At 40.6% G+C, this 18,177-nt stretch overlaps 1 protein-coding gene across 3 annotated transcripts in view; it reads left to right on the top strand.

The window, feature by feature from the left end:
- The window catches only part of LOC115482563 (6-phosphogluconate dehydrogenase, decarboxylating), a 419,310-nt gene that overhangs the window by 111,994 nt on the left and 289,139 nt on the right, over positions 1-18,177 (top strand). For all 3 annotated transcript variants that reach the window (XM_030222452.1, XM_030222450.1, XM_030222451.1), the window contains exon 20: positions 8,126-8,198. In XM_030222452.1, coding sequence (XP_030078312.1) covers positions 8,126-8,198 — 73 coding nt within the window. The remainder of the gene's footprint in view (positions 1-8,125; positions 8,199-18,177) is intronic.

The following is an 18,177-nucleotide window of genomic DNA, read 5'->3' as shown; positions in this document are numbered from 1 at the left end:
TGCACTTATAGGTCAATAAGAGGAGTTTGAACTGTATGCGGAAACGGATAGGAAGCCAGTGAAGTGACTTGAAGAGAGGGCTAATATGAGCATAACGACACTGGTGGAATATTAGTCGTGCAGCAGAATTTTGAACAGATTGAAGAGGAGAGAGATGGCTAAGTGGGAGACCTGTGAGAAGCAAGTTGCAATAGTCTAAGCGAGAGGTGATAAGAGTGTGGATGAGGGTTCTTGTAGTGTGCTCAGAAAGGAAAGGGCGAATTTTGCTGATATTATAGAGAAAGAAACGACAGGTTTTAGCAGTCTGCTGAATATGTGCAGAGAAGGAGAGGGAGGAGTCGAAAATGACCCCAAGGTTACAAGCTGATGAGACAGGAAGGATGAGAGTGTTATCCACAGAAATAGAGAATGGGGGAGGAGGAGAGGTTGGTTTAGGGGGAAAGATGAGCAGCTCAGTCTTGGTCATGTTTAGTTTCAGATGGCGCTGAGACATCCAGGCAGCAATGTCAGACAGGCAGGCTGATACTTTGGCCTGGATTTCAGCTGAGATTTCTGGTGTGGAGAGGTAGATCTGGGAGTCATCAGCGTAAAGATGATACTGAAAACCATGGGATGAGATCAGAGTACCAAGGGAAGAAGTATAGCTGGAGAAAAGAAGAGGTCCCAGGACAGATCCCTGAGGTACACCAACTGACAGTGGGATAGAAATAGAGGAGGATCCACTAGAGTATACACAAAAGGTACGCTGGGAGAGATAAGAAGAAAACCAGGAAAGAACAGAGCCCTGAAATCCAAGTGAGGACAGCGTATCAAGGAGTAGGCTGTGATCAACAGTGTCAAAAGCAGCAGATCGAGAAGGATGAGGATAGAATAGAGGCCTTTGTATCTGGCCAGAAACAGATCATTGGAGACTTTAGAAAGCGCTGTTTCAGTTGAATGAAGGGGGCGAAAGCCAGACTGAAGTGGATCAAGAATAGCTTGAGATGAAAGAAAGTCAAGGCAACGGCGGTGAACAGACCTGGGAGCATTTAACATATTTTTTTTTGTTCCTACTTCAAAAGAAAAAGATGCCATGTGGGAACTTGCTCCTTTTGTTTTGTAGATTGCAGTGGTATATTATAAAAATGCACTTGCCTTTTTTATTACTGCTGTTTCACAGAGAGGTATTGAATAATGAGGGAAGGCTTCCTTCATGTAGGAGTTCTGTCCATCAGTCTGAATGTGGCAGCATTGTCCAGTTCAGCACACTGTTAGCCACCAAGTTCATACAAAGTTAATTATATTCCGTGAAAAATAAATCTGTTGACTCAGGCTGCTTACTATGCGAATATTCTATCACTGTTGCATTATTGCTACCAAGTATTACTTATTAAGGGCATTTGCTTTAAACTTTGTTTTAATTTGTTTATCCAGTCCTTACATTCATGCGGTTTTGCTTTTTAAACCCAAAGGTGAATCCTAAGGGTGGTTGAACAATTAGATATAAACTGTGTTGTTTCTGACTACTTTTGGACTGTTTTCGATCTTGCTTATCTGTACATCTGCTGTATAGGGTTTTGGAAGATGGAAATAAGAAAATAAAAATTAAGCTTTGGATATACTCTGTAGAAGTTGTTGTTTACTTTTTCAATGTGTATATAGATGCTGTACTGGTGTGTGCATGTTTATACATATGGCTATGATTCTGAACATGCGGAATCATTAAAGGACAGATTTTTAAATGCCCAGTTGGATATATGTGCTAATCTCATAAGTACATAAACATCGCCATGCCGAGACAGACCAAGGGTCCATCGAGCCCAGCACCCTGTCTCCGACAGCGGCCAAAAGAACAAACAATTTGTCCCGCCCATCCCAGAAATAGTGGATTATTCCCACATCCATTCAATAACATTCTATGGCCTTTTCCTCCAGGAAGTCGTCCAAACCTTTTTTAAAGTCCGCTGTCAACTGCCTTAACCATTTTTTCCGGCAACGAATTCCAGAGTCTAACTACACGTTGAGTGAAGAAACATTTCCTCCGATTCGTTTTAAATTTACTACACTGCAGTTTCATCACATGCCCCCTTGTCCTAGTATTTTTGGAAAGCGTAAACAGACGCTCCACATCGACCCGTTCCATTCCACTCATTATCTTATAGACCTCTATCATATCTCCCCTCAGCCGCCTTTTCTCCAAGCAGAGGAGCCCCAGCCTCTTCAGCCTTTCCTCATAGGGAAGTCGTCCCATCCCCTGTATCATCTTTGTCGCCCTTCTCTGTACCTTTTCTAATTCCACTATATCTTTTTTGAGGTGCGGCAACCAGAATTGAACACAATACTCGAGGTGCGGTCGCACCATGGAGCGATACAACGACAGAATAATATCCTCATTTTTGTTTTCCATCCCTTCCTAATAACATTCTATTTGCTTTCCTAGCCGCAGCAGCACATTGAGCAGAAGGTTTCAACGTATCATCAACAATGACACCTAGATCCCTTTCTTGGACCGTGACTCCTAACGCTGAACCCTGCATGACGTAGTTATAGTTTGGGTTCCTCTTTCCCACATGCATCACTTTGCACTTGTTCACATTAAACGTCATCTGCCATTTAGACGCCCAGTCTCCCAGTCTCATAAGGTCCCCTTGTAATTTTTCACTATCTTCCTGCAATTTGACGACTTTGAATAACTTTGTGTCATCAGCAAATTTGATTACCTCACTAGTTACCCCCATCTCTAGGTCATTTATGAATATGTAAAAAAGCAGAGGTCCCAGCATAGATACCTGAGGGACCCCACTAACTACCCTTCTCCATTGCAATGTTAACCTTTTAACCCTACTCTCTGTTTCCTATCTTTCAACCAGTTTTTAATCCACAGTAAGATACTACCTCCGATCCCATGCCCCTCTAATTTCCTCTGTAGTCTTTCATGAGAGACCTTATCAAACGCCTTCTGAAAATCTAGATACACAATATCAACCGGCTCACCTTTGGCCACATGTTTGTTTACCCCTTCAAAGAAATGCAGCAGATTGGTGAGGCAAGACTTCCCTTCACTAAATCCATGTTGACTTTGTCCCATTAGTCCATGCTTTTGAATGTGCTTTGTAATTTTGTTCTTGATAATAGTCTCTACCATTTTGCTCGGCATTGACGTCAGACTCACTGGTCTATAATTTCCCGGATCTCCTCTGGAACCTTATCGGCGTTACATTGGCCACCCTCCAATCTTCTGGTACCACGCTCGATCTTAAGGATAAATTACAAATCACTAACAGTAGCTCTGCCAGCTCATTTTTTAGTTCTATCAGTACCCTGGGATGAATACCATCCGGTCCAGGAGATTTGGTACTCTTCAGTTTGCAGAACTGCTCCATTATGTCTTCCAGGTTTACAGATATTTCATTAAGTTTTTCCGACTCGTCAGCCTCGAATACCCTGTCCAGCACCAGTATCCCTCCCAAATCTTCCTCGGTGAAGACCGAGGCAAAGAACTCATTTTTTATGCTATTTCTTTGTCTTCCTTGATCGCCCCTTTTACATCCCGGTCATCCAGCTGTCCAACTGATTCTTTTGCCGGCTTCCTGCTTTTAATGTATCTAAAAAAAAAATTTTACTATCAGTTTTCGCCTCTAGCACTATCTTTCTTTCAAAATCCCTTTTTGCCTTTCTTATCAGCGCTTTGCATATGACTTGACATTTCTTGTGCCGTCTCTTATTTTCTTCATTAGGTTCCTTCTTCCATTTTCTGAAGGATTCTTTTTTAGCTCCAATAGCCTCCTTTACCAAATTTTTTAACCATGTCGGCTGTCGTTTAGTTTTCCGTCCTCCTTTTCTGATACATGGAATATGTTTGGCCTGGGCCTCCAGGATGGTGTTTTTGAACAGCATCCATGCCTGTTGTAGGTTTCTAACCCTCTCAGTCGCTCCTCTAAGTTTTTTTTTTTTTACCGTTCTTCTCATTTTATCATAGCTTCCTTTTTTTAAAAGTTAAACGTTAACATATTTGACTTCCTATGTTTACCTTATTGAAAGCAAATTTCAAAGGCGATCATGTTATGATCACTGTTGTCAAGCGGCCCCCGGACCGTTACCTCCTGTACCAGATCATGCGCTCCACAGATGACTAAGTCTTGAATTTTTCCTTCTCTCGTTGGCTCCTGTACCAGCTGCTCCATAAACCTGTCCTTTATTACATCAAGGAAGTTTATCTCCCTAGCGTGACCTGATGTTACATTAACCCAGTCTATATGGGAGGTAATTAAAATCACCCATTATTATTGCGTTGCCTACTTTATTAACGTCATTAATTTCCTTTAACATGACTGTGTCCGTCTGCTCATCTTTTGTTAAATATTTCAGACACATCCATGTATTTGCTCCCATGATATAACTGAATTCTATTATTCTGTCTCACTGTATTTTCAAATGTAAGCCACATTGAACTAGAGTTTGCTTGGGATAATGTGGGATATAAATGTAAAAAAATGGAAAAATCATTTATCCTTAACCTTTTAAGACGCTGCCTATCCAGCTGAATGGTGATGGCACAAGGAAAGCAAGTTTGGTCCAGTGAAGACCAACTCAAAATAACCTTTTTCTTAGCTGGGCTCTAGTATTACCATATTGAAAGTGCAACCATTCCATGCCTCTGTGGTTATGTTCCTTTAATAAGTTGTCTTGAGTCACTGGGGCTCATTTTCAAAGTACTTAAAATTCCATTGTTTATTATGGGGCTCATTTTCAAAGCACTTAGACTTACAAAGTTCCATAGATTGCTGTGTAACTTTATAAGTCTAAGTGCTTTCAAAATATACCTCTATGTAAGTTTGTAATCTAAGTGCTTTGAAAACACAGCTCACTGTTGTCCCACAAGTTTTTAGCTTTTCTTGGGTATCCAGATAGTTTATTTGTGGGTTTTATTTTGGGGTAGAAAGTGATCTTCTATTTTGCTCCCTACAATAGAAAATCCCTTTTTATTTTTATTTCTCCTGTTCTGTACTGCTTACACAGAATGATTTCTCAGTGTTTCCTTTTCTAATTTTGGTCCTTTATTCTGTAATTGGTGAGAATTGGTCTGTATTCTGTGAATGACCAAGGTGAGAGATTCTGCTGGCATGTAATTTGTTAGTGGATGCATAGGAGTCTGACTTGTCTGGCTTTTCCAAAAGGAAGCATATTGTGGTTCTGTATATTCACTGCTGCCTTTTTAAAGGTACAGTTACTGATATTTGTGTGTTCAGAATTGGTGCAGTTAAGCTTGCTACTACATAAGCTCTGGAAAGCTTCTTTGCAGGATTTAGTGTTACTTCACAAAGTAATTTGGCAGACAATCCTTTATTTGTATGCTCCTTCATAAGGAGAAGGGGGGTGGAAGGAACACTGTCAGGAACTCCAGAGACTTGAACTGGTTTATGTCAGCTTCAGAAAATAGAGAAAGCAGTAGAACCAGAGGAAGGGACAAGAAGACTTGTTTTATTAAAACAGCTTAATAAGGTATTTTATTTATTTATTAGGATTTATTTACTGCCTTTTTGAAGAAATTTACTCAAGGCAGTGTACAATAAGAATAAGTCTAACATGAGCAATAGATAATTACAGCAGTAAAAATACTCAAATAACAATACAAAGTATGGCATATTACACTGCTTACAATGTCAACACAAAACGTAATAGAACATTTTAATTGACAGTGTAGGGTATAAACAAAGATGAGAACATATAGATAGGTAAGAGAGTAAGAGGAGTTAGAAAATAAGGTAACAAATTTAAAGAAAGGTGCACATGAGGTCAGAGAGATGGTTAAATATTATCTCAGCTAGGGTAGGAGTGGATAAACATGTCCTGCTGCAGTATGTGCAGCTCGTGTCGCTCCTTGTGTGTGTGAGTGAGACTAACAAGCAAGTTACTTCTTCCATTAAAGGCCTGGTTGAAAAATCAAGCTTTCACCTGCTTCCTGAAGTAGAGAGAGTCATTTGTTAAGTGGAGCCTTTCAGGGAGTGCATTCCAGAGTGTGGGGGCAACTCCTGAGAAGACTCGCTTGCGGGTATCACATCGTGTAATGTCTTTTGGAGAGCGTGTGGTTAGTGATAGTCCTTGAGAGGACCTTCATGTCCTTGGAGGTTTGTAGAGGATCATCCTATTCTTCTGGTACTTGGGGCCATTTCCTTTAAGGGCCTTGAAGATCACCTAGAGTTATAAATTTAGCCCTGTATTGTACTCATAGCCAGTAAAGATTTTGCAAAAATGGTGTGGTGTGGTCATGTTGCTTGTAACCTTCTATTAGCCTTGCTGCAGCATTCTGAATCAATTGGAGCTGGTGCAGGCCCTTTGTAGTCAGACCATTGTAGAGTGCATTACAGTAATCCAGTCTTGATGTTATCATGACATGCACAACTGGGATAAGATTTACCTTCTCGATGTAAGGAGAGAGACAGCATAGCTGTTACAAATAGTAGAAGCAGCTCTTGAGGGTTGCTTCGATTTGGCAAATCAGAGTTACTGTTGAATCTAACTGTATTCCAAGGTTCCTGACATGTGATTAGAGGGGGAGTTCATACTTTCCTAAAGAGATTTTGATATCAGGTATATATCCACTTGTGTTAGGGACCCAGAGAAGCTTGGTTTTACATGGGTTCAGGCAAAGTTTGTTGTGTTTATCCCATTCTTGAATTGATGTTAAGACAGGTAATCAGTTTATTCAGGGCTTTAGGTAAGTCATGTTCAATGGGTATGAGTAGCTGCACATCATCCACGTAGATGTAGAACTGAGTGTCCATTGACTGAATCAGCTCAGCTAGTGGCTTGAGGTAGATGTTGAACAGAATAGATGAAAGTATCGATCCCTGTGGTACCCCACAGATCAGTGCCCATGTTGGCGATGAATTGTTACCAATTGTTGCCTACCATGCAAGTACTGTTCCATTGATACCTGTTTTTGTCAGTCTGTCATTTTATATTTCTTATAAAGTAAAGTTGAGGGATATGTGCCACTGCAGTAATTATTTTCCAGGATACTGTGATGTGTGTTGAGGCATGGTAAAGTTTAAGTTATGGGATAATGTAACTTCATTTTAAAATGTCAGTGCTTCTAAGGTTTCCATAAGTGTGCATGTTGTTTATGTGGATGCAGGACAAACGTTTTACTTAGAAATCCATTATCAAGCGCACTCTTTTGATTATGCTTAGACGTGATTATTTTGTGTTTCATTTCAGTTTTGTTATAGTTGAATTATTTTAATCACTTTGGGAGAAACCTTGGAGTTCGTCTTACCATCATAACATCGTTCATTAGTATGATTGATGTAAACTTTGATGATTGCAGTTCATTACAATATAATTCCTATTCAAGCTTTTTTCATCATCTGTATTTGTTTGCCTGTGCTTAGGATTTATATAAGTCAACTTGAAAATGTTTTTTGGACACTAGAAACATTGGGATTGAATTCATTTTTTTATATAGCAGCTATAGCTGGCTGACTTTATAGGACTTTCTGTGAGCGTTGATGGGATGGTTGCTCTCTGTTGAGGGTGCCTGATTCTGAGCACATATCACTAATTTAAATAAAACATATTTTTGCATTTATATTAGTTTTGTAGGTTGAGAGATAGGATCTTTTCAGATATATATTTTTGGTGTTACATATTTTAGATCAGCATTTAGATTTCAACTTTTTTATTGATGGTTGAACTTAACAAACAGGTACTTTCTCAGAAAGAAAAAAGGAAATACAGTAGTGTTCCGCATCAACCATTTTTTAACAATGAGCCCCCCTTTCCCTCCCCCTTCCCTTGAAACCCCTCCTTAGGTCAGCATTTAAAAAGTGTTCCCCGTTTATATATATTTTCTTGAACAGCTAATATGGGAATTTTGACAGGATTCTGGTGTTAGTAGCGTTGTTTCATGCATTATGCATATAACAGTTGCTTTGGTATCATTAGTACTGAAGGAGATGAGAGGTGAAGGGGAGGAAGGAGATTCAAGAAATGGCCTGTGGCTCATCTGGGACTCTGGAAAATGGAAGCTTTGATTGATGGATAGATTAAAGTAATTCTGAAATTGACACAGAATACATCTGATGGAACAAGGACCTGATCATAAGTTTAATTCATTGAGTGCTCTGTATTGTTTTCTTTCCAGTTTGCAGGAAATGGAGATTTTATACAAGAAGGAGAAGGAAGAAGCTGATCTTCTCTTGGAACAGCAGAGACTGGTAAGTGTCTATTTTTTTTCAAGCAGATGGAAATATTAGTTAAGGTTGAAACAACTACCCTGATTTACCTTAGTGACTTGCAGCTAACTTGTCTGGCCTGGAACCAAGCAACTGCCTGGATTTCCCTTTTCTCAGCAAAGAACTTGTAAAATCATACTATCTCTGTAGATAGTGCATGCGAGTCTGCAGCCCGAAAATTGGGCTTATGTTGCTTTTGTGGAGGCAATGGATTTATTTTGGGAAGACTGAACTCAGCTAGTCTTTAAAGCAGGAATAGACTCTGTGATTGGCAGGGGAAAGCAATGGCGTGTTGGAGGGTAGGCACCTGGGGACCTCCTGAAGTTCCTCTTTATATTATTTTATGGGAATAGTAAGTGTTACCCTAAGTAGCACAGAATTGTTGATAACTTCCTAATAAGAAAGTTTTCAGCACATCATTAAAGAAGAGCATCAGCAGTTAAAATTAAAAATAAACCATCTATATATAATCCATGTACTATTCCTATATTAAGCACTGCTAAACAGATCTGTACATTATTCCTGTACTTCTTATGCTGTTCCTGTAGAGCTTTATTCCCCCACATCCTATCCTGTTCCTGTAGCCATCCTTTTTGTGGAGCTCTACATTCATTCCTTCTCCATTGTTTCTGTATCTGTCCTTGCTGTGGAGCTTTATATCTGTATCCTCCTCATTGTTCTTGAGGGAATTTTATTTCTCCAAGGACAAGTGGGATACAAGGTCCTCACAACAAAGTTGACGTCACCAATGGAGCGTGGCATAGGAGCACTACTCCAGCCTATCTGTTTGGAACTTTTGAGTAGGCTCACCATGCATGCATGCTACTTCCCACTTGCTGCTGTTGCAACAGCACCACTTCAGTCTTTTGTTTTTCATGGAGCCAGTAAGATACACTTTCCCCCACTATATGTCACTTTGCATACCAGCGTTTTTTTATTTTTTTTGCATCGTTTTGATTCTTAGTATCCTGTCGCTGTTGTGCAATGCTTTTCCCAATAGATCCTTAGGTTTTTTTTTGGATCATTCAAGCTTTATTCTTTTGCATTCTGCTCTGTGCAAGCATTGTCAAAGCCTCGAGCTTCAAGTTGCATAACTTTTCATCACTTAGTTGTCTGATTTTATTGCGGCTATTCTTCCAGGTGACATGTCCCAAAAGAAGGCCCCTGGTGGCTTCAGAAAGTTCACCCAGTGCAACAGGACCATATCCTTAACAGGTACTCATAGTTGATGCCTGCAAGTGCCTGGAGCCCAACCATGGTCCCTCTCATTGTAAATTTTGTTCATAGGTATCTAAGAAAGTGATCTATGTTCATGATAAAAAGCACAAACAGATTTTTAGTGTAGAGGTGTCTGGCCCATTGACTTCGACATTGGAAATATTAGTCTCTGAGGGTCCAGGATCTATAACAATGATGGGGATGCATTGGTATTAAGAGTGTCTCTATCACCCTTCATACTGACCATCGGCAGAGGCTATTGGGACCGTTTCGAGCCCCACCAGAAAAAGAGGCAGGGTTGGTGTCATTTTCATCAGTGCTGATGAACTATGATGCTGAAGGCCAGGAGGAGGCTGGCGAGCATTAACATTGCATCTATTTGGAGCGAGCACCAAGAGCTTTGAGGCACCAGGGTTACTGGTGTCCTTGAAGTTCCACCAACACAAGGACTGCTGATTCCCAAGGATATCAGAGAGGACACACCAGTCTTCAAGGGCCTGAGACCCTGCCTCCGATACAGTCCAAGTGATTCAGGAAGATGTGTTTACACATACTGATTTTCCTCTGTCTTTGTTGATGGCATCCTTCAGTGAGCAGCTCATGAAGTTCAAGGAATGGATGGAATGCTTCTTCACTTGGCATGTTGCTGCAGCAGCTTCAAAATAATTGATGTTGAAACAAGAGGCTGACCAGCCAATCTTCGACCCATGCACTGCCTACAGGCGAAATAATTGATTGTAATCCCAGTCCCTTGCCCCTTGGGAGGGAAAAACACTTCAGCCTTAGAGAAAAATGTCTTTGGCTGGAATAAGAGAGACAATCAGACTTAGATAGATGCTTCAAATAAAATCGTTATTGGTATTTTTCTAAGTCAGTACAAAAGTGATTGTTCCTTCTGGAGCAGTTTTTGTCACACAGCCAGCAAGACGTTCAGGTTGAGCTACAAGGCTGCTCAGTTTGGCTTTCTCATTCTGCACTTTTATACTGATATAAGTTTAATTTCTTCTAAATCATGTGATTTCTCTTATTGTTACTTATTGTACAAAAAAGGTTATTTCCTTTATTCTTACCATCTTCTCCTGCTCCCATTCACATGCACACTTTGTGCTCATTGGCCGATCCCTTCAATAGCGAATGACATGGGGACAAAATTTGTCCCCGTCCCCGTGGGTTCTGTCTCTATCCCCACCCCTTCCCCACAGGCCCTGTCTCCATCCCCACCCTGTCCCCACAGATCCTGTCTCTGTCCCCGCCACGTCCCTATCCCTGTGGTCTCTGTTCTCATCTGCAGAAGCCTCAAACACTTATGATTTTATATTTAAATCTTTTTATTAAAGTATAAAAAGGAACAATATGCTGTGCAACTGTTGTGTATAAATTACAAATAGAAAACAATAATAACAGCAAGCAGCTATAATAACCCTCCTACCACCATCACTCTCTACCCTTCCAACCCCAACAATAGCTGACTTCTACTACCCCAAGGAATCCTAATTCACCCTATTAAAATGTCCAGGGGTACAAAATACAACCCGTTCTGTATGCCTTAGAGGGGAGAAATATGCCCTATGAAGCACTGTTATGATTTTTTAATCTGTGGATGAATAAGAAGTCATCAACAATCTTAGGATTCAGTCTAGCTCTCCTGTCTTCTACAGTCCTTCCTACAATAGAAGATGTCTTCTTAGAAGATGTGCTAGTAGCAGGATGTACAGGATCCCACATGCAAATTTTGCTAGCTGTGGCCAGCATGTTTGCTTGTTTTCCCAAATAATAAAAATATTGTCATCTGCATCAAACATAAATAACAGTCCAGTTCATCAACAGGCTTCAAAGTAGAAAGTGACACAGTTTGTCCCTGTCTTCACGAGCTCTGTCCCCATCCCCGCCTTGTCTCCGTGGGATCTGTCCCTGTCCCCACCACGTCCCCGCAGTTACTGCAGGTCCCCGTGTCATTCTCTACCCTTCATGCAGCAACAGCAAACAAATTGTATGAAACACCTGGCTCCTTCTTCTCTATACACGTATTTGTGGAGGAACATTTCCTTCTTTGGAGGGTCCACAGCCCACTCACCATCAAGGTTATATCAGTTTTTGTCTGCCATATGTGGGCCACATAGGTTCAGTTCCTCATGTGTTTCTCCTTGTTATGTGATTTTCTAGCAGTGCATAACAACATTTGCTATTTACTGGGAAATAAAACTTATGCACTCAATGTACAAGCAGTAAGGAGAAATGAAACTTATGCTAATGACAGCTGATCTGAGTGCTTGCAGAACAAGCAGAGGAAGGAATGTACATGATGTAGGCAGCGTTTTTCCAGCCGATCCTTGATCCATGTTCTGCCTACAGGTGAAACATTGACCCCAAAGACCTTGAAGGGCTTTGGAGTTGAGCGGCTGATTAGTGTCAGTCTCTACTTTGTTGTGGAAGGAAGCTTTTGCTGGTACACTGGAGTTTCTCTGTGTCTTGATGCCCACATTCAAGGCCTGAGCCCAAACTCAGTAGATTGAGACAGGCAGAGACTCGGACTTCTCCTTGAGTCTGAATCTCAGTACTCCTGGGATCTTAGCCATAGGTTTTCTATGAAGAGGGCTCAACTGGCTTGGTGTCAGATTCCTGCCCCCCCCCCCCCCATCTCATAAGAGAAAATCCCCACCAGAGGAGTTCTCATTCATCAACTTTATAAGGGAGATGGCTCTTGCTTTCCCATTTATGTCCGAGATAGAGAAAGAGCCTGAGGCAAAAACATTGGATATCCTTCAATTCCTCAAATCCCCCACCCTCCAAGGTGGCTGTGACAGTGTCTGATTACAGAATTCTTAAGGATGTATAGACGCACCCCTCTCTGTACTCCTATTAACAAGAAGGGTGACTCATTGTGTGGAGTACAGAAGGCTCCCATATTTGAGAAACAGCAGCTTGTTTACCATTCCCTTCCATGGTGGTCAAATCCACTCTCAAAAGAGCCAGACTCATTCCTTGAGGCCTCCACAGAGTAAGGCTTGTATATTTGAGTTTTTTGGGAAAAAAACTTTTCAGAAAGCTATGTTAACATACTGCATAACATCCTGCCAGCTCATTATGGGGATGCGTTTGTGTGACATTGTACACAGTGTTGGTAGTCTTTGCCAACACTCCACCTAGGGATAAGGCCAAAGAACACTGTTCGCTAATAGCCAAAGGGAAGGAATGTGGAAAATTCCGTAGACTGTGTGACTTATATTTTCAATACGGCATTGAGAGCTTCAGCAATGGGTATTGGCATCTGGAGACTTGCCTGGTTTCAAGCTTCAGACCTAAAATAATGAAGTGTAAGAAGAACTTGCTGCTGTGTCATACCGTACCATGGAGAGGATATCTTGAAAGATAAAGTGCAAGAAGCCGCTACACTAATCAAGCTGCATAGTGACAATCTTTGAACCTTCTTCACCAGCCTCTTCTTTTAGAAGGTGTCAGAGTGAAGGGCAAAGGAGATGCTAACAATAAATATTCTCAAAGGCATAGGTATCTTCCTCCCTCTTGCTTATCCCAGACAATAGGGTTCTTGCTTCTCCTAGACTGCAAAGGGCCCAAAAGTCCAAGTCAGCTGTACATCCAAAACCAGGAATAGGGCTTTGCCTCCAAGAGAACACAGAATTCCTTTATAGGAGCTGGCACGTATGAATTCCTTTGTCCCAGACAACCTATTGGTGGGAGAGGGGCTCAGCTTTTTTATAAAACGCTGGCCCTTTATAACATCAGATAGATGAGTTCTAAAAATCGTCTAGGTAGAATACCATTTTCATCTATTCAACAAGACGTGCCTAGCCCTCATAGTTTGGGTGTTGAAAGGGTGACTCTGGCATCCCTGAACTTACCAAAGTATGTCTCAGGTTCTTTTGGCTTCCAAGAGAGTTTCCACTAAACGTTTATATAGTTTTAACTAATAGAGTGGTTAGAGCACTGGGGTTGACATCTAGGGGTGCTGATCTTGGGCAAGTCACTTAACCCTCCATTGTCTCAGATTCAAAACTAGAGTGGAGTTAGTGGTTAGAGCACCAGACTTGACATCCATAGGTGCCCAGTTCAAATCCTTGTGATCTTGGGCATGTCACTTAACCCTCCATTGCCCCAGGTACAAACTTAGATTGTGAGCACTCCAGAGCAGGGAACTACTCAGTGTACCAGAATGTAACTCATTTTGAGCTACTACTGAAAAGGTGTGAGCAAAATCCGAATAAATAAATATATAAATAAATTAAATAAAAATAAATAAGATTGTGTGCCCTCCAGGGTCAGGGAAAGACCTGGTGTACCTGAATGTAACTCACCTTGAACTACTACTGAGAAAGGTGTGAGCAAAATCCAAATAAATCAAATACGTAATAAATAAATAGAAGAGTTTTGCCATCTACTGAGAGAGAATGGCCCTAGATCCCTTTTCCTGTCCCACACAAAAACTACTTGAATACCTTTTATGTCTTTTAGAGTCAGGTTTAAAGACAAATTCCATCAAGGTACACCTTAATTCAGTTGGTGCATATCATCACCATGTAGAAGGTAAACCCAACTCTGCAGTCTTTAGTTTGATTTATGTGGGCCTGGCTTTTATTGGAGCCTCCCTTCAAGCCTCTTGCTTTGTCTTTATCCCAGCTAATGAAAACTCTTTTGGTCTCTAACACCTGTCTGCTGAAGTACCTGACTTGGAAGGTCTTGTTTTTGGTAGTGGTAACTTCAGCTTGCAGGGTGAGTGAGTTCTAGGCTATAGGAACTGGTTCACCTCAGGTATTAAAACAATAGCATGGTTTTTATTTTTGTTACATTTGTACCCCGCGCTTTCCCACTCATGGCAGGCTCAATGCGGCTTACATGGGGCAATGGAGGGTTAAGTGACTTGCCCAGAGTCACAAGGAGCTGCCTGTGCCGGGAATGGAATTCAGTTCCTCAGTTCCCCAGGACCAAAGTCCACCACCCTAACCACTAGGCCACTCCTCCACTCATTTAAATTTCCTTTCTAAACTAGTGTCTGAGTTCCTTCTTAATCAGTCTATTGTCTACTAATATTTTTTTTCACAAAGGTGAAAGCATACTGCACATACTGGATTGCAAGAGGGCCTTGGCTGCCTATCTGGAATGGGCTAAAGACCATAGAAAGTCCACCCAGCTTGTTTTTTTTTTTTTTTTGACTCAAACAGGATGGGGGACTGCTATCAGTAAACACACACTCCCTAATTGGCTAGCAGACTGCATCTCCTTTACTAATGCCCAAGCATGTTTTACTTTTTAGGGTCATATCATATTTCATAATGTCAGAGCTGTGTCAGTAGTTCACTTTAGGTCAGCTTCTATAAAACAAATTTGCAGAGCTGCGACATGGACCTCTGTCCATACATTCATATTTCATTATTGCATAGAGCTGGACAATTGTGACAGCTTGTCCAGATAGTTCTCCAGAATCTATTTGGGGATTAGAATCCAATTCGATCCCTTATGCCTGTTTCTTTCAGTTCCAGATTGCCTTTAAATAAATTAAAATAAAATTAAAATAACAGCTTATTACCAGTTAAAGAAAATAAAAGACAAAAAATACTGCCTGGTTTTTTTTGTTTGTTACATTTGTACCCCGCGCTTTCCCACTCATGGCAGGCTCAATGCGGCTTACATGGGCAATGGAGGGTTAAGTGACTTGCCCAGAGTCACAAGGAGCCTGAAGTGGGAATCGAACTCAGTTCCTCAGTTCCCCAGGACCAAAGTCCACCACCCTAACCACTAGGCCACTCCTCCACTCCAACATGCATTTCCTTTTCCTCTTTTTTTTTTTTTTTTTAATTGAAGTCAGTCTGTAGTTAGGGAGTCCCCTACTGTGAATAGCTTATAGCCTGTTTGTCCTTGGAGAAAATCTAGTTACTTAACTTTGTAGCAGTTGCTCTCTGTGGACAGCAGGATTCAAGTCCTTACATACCCTCCCATCTTTCCAAGGAGTTGTATTCTACAGTGAACTAAGCAGTGAAAGAGACTGACGAGGTCCTGCTGAACAGTTGCAGGTGGGAAGTGGCATACATGCACGAAGAGCTTGTTTAAAATTTCTCAGCTGGAGTAGTGTTTTTGTGCTAGGCTGTCAGTTTCCATGTTGTGTGTACTTGAACCTGGCTGTCCACAGAGAACATTTACTACAGGTAAGTATTTGGGTTATTAGGTAGTATGTGAAAGCAAATAAGTGCATATATTGTGCCTTTTAATAAAGGCAAGATACAAAGAGCATCCAACATCTGAGGTGGAAATATAAACATGAGGTCGATATTTAAAGCAATTTAACCAGCAGAAATGACTCCTGACGGGTATAACTGTGTGGTATAACTGAGCCCGCAAATAGGTGGGAAAATGTGGGATACAAATGCAATAAAATAAATAAATAAATAAATCACTTGTTCGGAGATACCCGCTGATATTCAGCAGCAAATAACCAGTTAGTGCTACTGAATATTGCCACAGACTGCTAAACTCAAAGCCAGGTATTTGGTGGGTATTCTGTGGGCAGAGTCTGCACTTTGCGGTTAAGTGCGGATATTCAGCATTTAACTTCTTAAGTTTAGCAGTCGGTCCTACCTTTATTTTGGAGTTGCTTATGTGTTTAAGTGCTGAATATTGCACTTAACTGCATAAGAGAGAGCCACCTGCTTAAACTCAGATATTCATTGTTGGTGCCTGAACATGGCCCAGCATTGAATACCCGGAATAACGCCAGCAGTGGCTAAAAAAAATGCTCACTTCTGCTGGTTGAATATCAACCCCAATATCTTGAAAGTGCAACCCCTCTAACAATTGTACCATCTATATATACAATATCTATGTATTTGTGTGATACTATTTTGCTACATTTTTATTTAAGAAATATTGTCTACCACATTGATGGTATAATTGTTAGAGAGGTTGCACTTTGAAGATATTTTATAAAGGCAACATATGCACCTATGTGCCTGTATAAAATTGCCTCTCTGTCAGTTATACCTACTCCGAGGTGTGTATGTGTTTATGTAGATTCCACTTCCAGGAGTACCCATAGAAGAAGGTGCATTGATTTCCTAGTCCCTACTTTGATGTGTGTATGTGCTGAGCCAATTATGAGAGTACTTAAGCATTCATGCTGCTTATTTGCATCCCTTCTCAGTGCTGTTAAAGCCACATGCATTTTAAAGATGATGTGAACATGTTTTTTGCCCCCTCCTGATTTTCCCTGTTATTGCATATTTGTCAAACTGAATGGTTTCTGATCCTTAAACAAAAATGTAGTGATAGACAGTGGGAACCTGAGTAAACATAAAATAGTTTTGAAATGATTACAACATTTATTTAAGGTACAAAGTTATCCAACACCCGTATCACCTATATGGAAAAGTAACTGACTCCTAAACTTAATAACTGGTTGTACCACCTGCAGCAATAACTGCAACTGAAAGTTTCTTGTAATTTGATATCAAACATTCACATTACTGTTGAGGAATCTTAGCTCATTCTTCTTTGCAGAACTATTAATGTTTCTGAATTAGAGCAGATTTTAATGCATGGATTGTTTGTTTCAGGGCCTGACACACCATCTCTATTGGGTTCAAATCAAAACTTACAGGCCAGCCCAAAACTTTAACTTTGTTTCTCCTCAGCCATTCAGATGCAGACTCGCTTTTATGTTTTGGATTGCCTGATGACCATACATTCTTTTTAAGAGTGTTCTGGTGCAGTGCATAAATCAATTTTCCTTCAATAATGGCAGGTTTTCCAGGTCCTGAGGCAGCAGAGTATCCCCATACCATCTCACTACCACCACTATGTTTGATTGTTACTACAGAATGCCGTATTTGTTTTGCGTCAGATATAATGGGGCTTGTGTTGTCCAGAGAGTTCCACTTTGACTTGTCTGTCCATAGAACATTATCCCGAAAGGCTCAGGTATCATCCAGATGTGTTTTTGCAAATGTGAGACAAGCATTGATGTTACTGTTGGATAGCAGCATTTTTCACCATGCTGCTTTCCCAATCTTTTTTTTTTTTTTTTTTATTCTGGCGTCATGAACACTGACCTTAGCTAAGGCTAGAGAGGCGTGCAGTTCTTTGGATGTTCTTCTGGGATGTTTGGTGACTTGTGAAAACTGAGAAGATTCACCACTGTTCCAAGTTTTCTCCATTTGGAGTTAATGGCTTTTACTGTGGTTCATTGGAGTCCCAGAGTTTTAGAAATGGTTTTGTAACCTTTTCCAGACTGATATAGTTCAACAACTTTTTTTCTGATCTCTTCTGGAATTTCCTTTGGTCATAGCATAACATTCTTGTAGAAACTTTGTGGTGACTACTTCACTCTCGTGATAAGGTCAATACGTAGCGAAGTTTAGATTTAACAGGACTGGCTGTATTCATTCAGCTGAATATAATTATCAGTTAAGTTTGGTCAGTTGGTTGATTGAATAATTAAGGGGGATATATGTGTTGGAAAACTTTGTCCCTTAAATAAGGGTGTCTTTTACTAAAGCTTATCTCGCGTTATCTGCAGCAGGGCCCATTTTATTTCTATGGGTGCTGCTGCAGATAACTCAAGCTAAGCTTTAGTAAAATACCCCCTAAGTGACTTAATTTAAAAACTGTGTTGTGTATTTACACAGGTTCCCTTTGTTTGACATTATATTTTATTTAAAGATCAGAAACCATTCAGTGTGACTTATGTGCATAGTAGAAGAAAACAGGAGGAGTGCATCACTGTGTTTGTTTAAAC

This window comes from Microcaecilia unicolor, chromosome 13, assembly GCF_901765095.1.
Source record: "Microcaecilia unicolor chromosome 13, aMicUni1.1, whole genome shotgun sequence".
NCBI classification, from domain to species: Eukaryota; Metazoa; Chordata; class Amphibia; order Gymnophiona; family Siphonopidae; genus Microcaecilia; species Microcaecilia unicolor.
The sequence above is the reverse complement of the archived record's forward strand: the minus strand, read 5'-3'. Positions and strand labels throughout refer to the sequence as shown.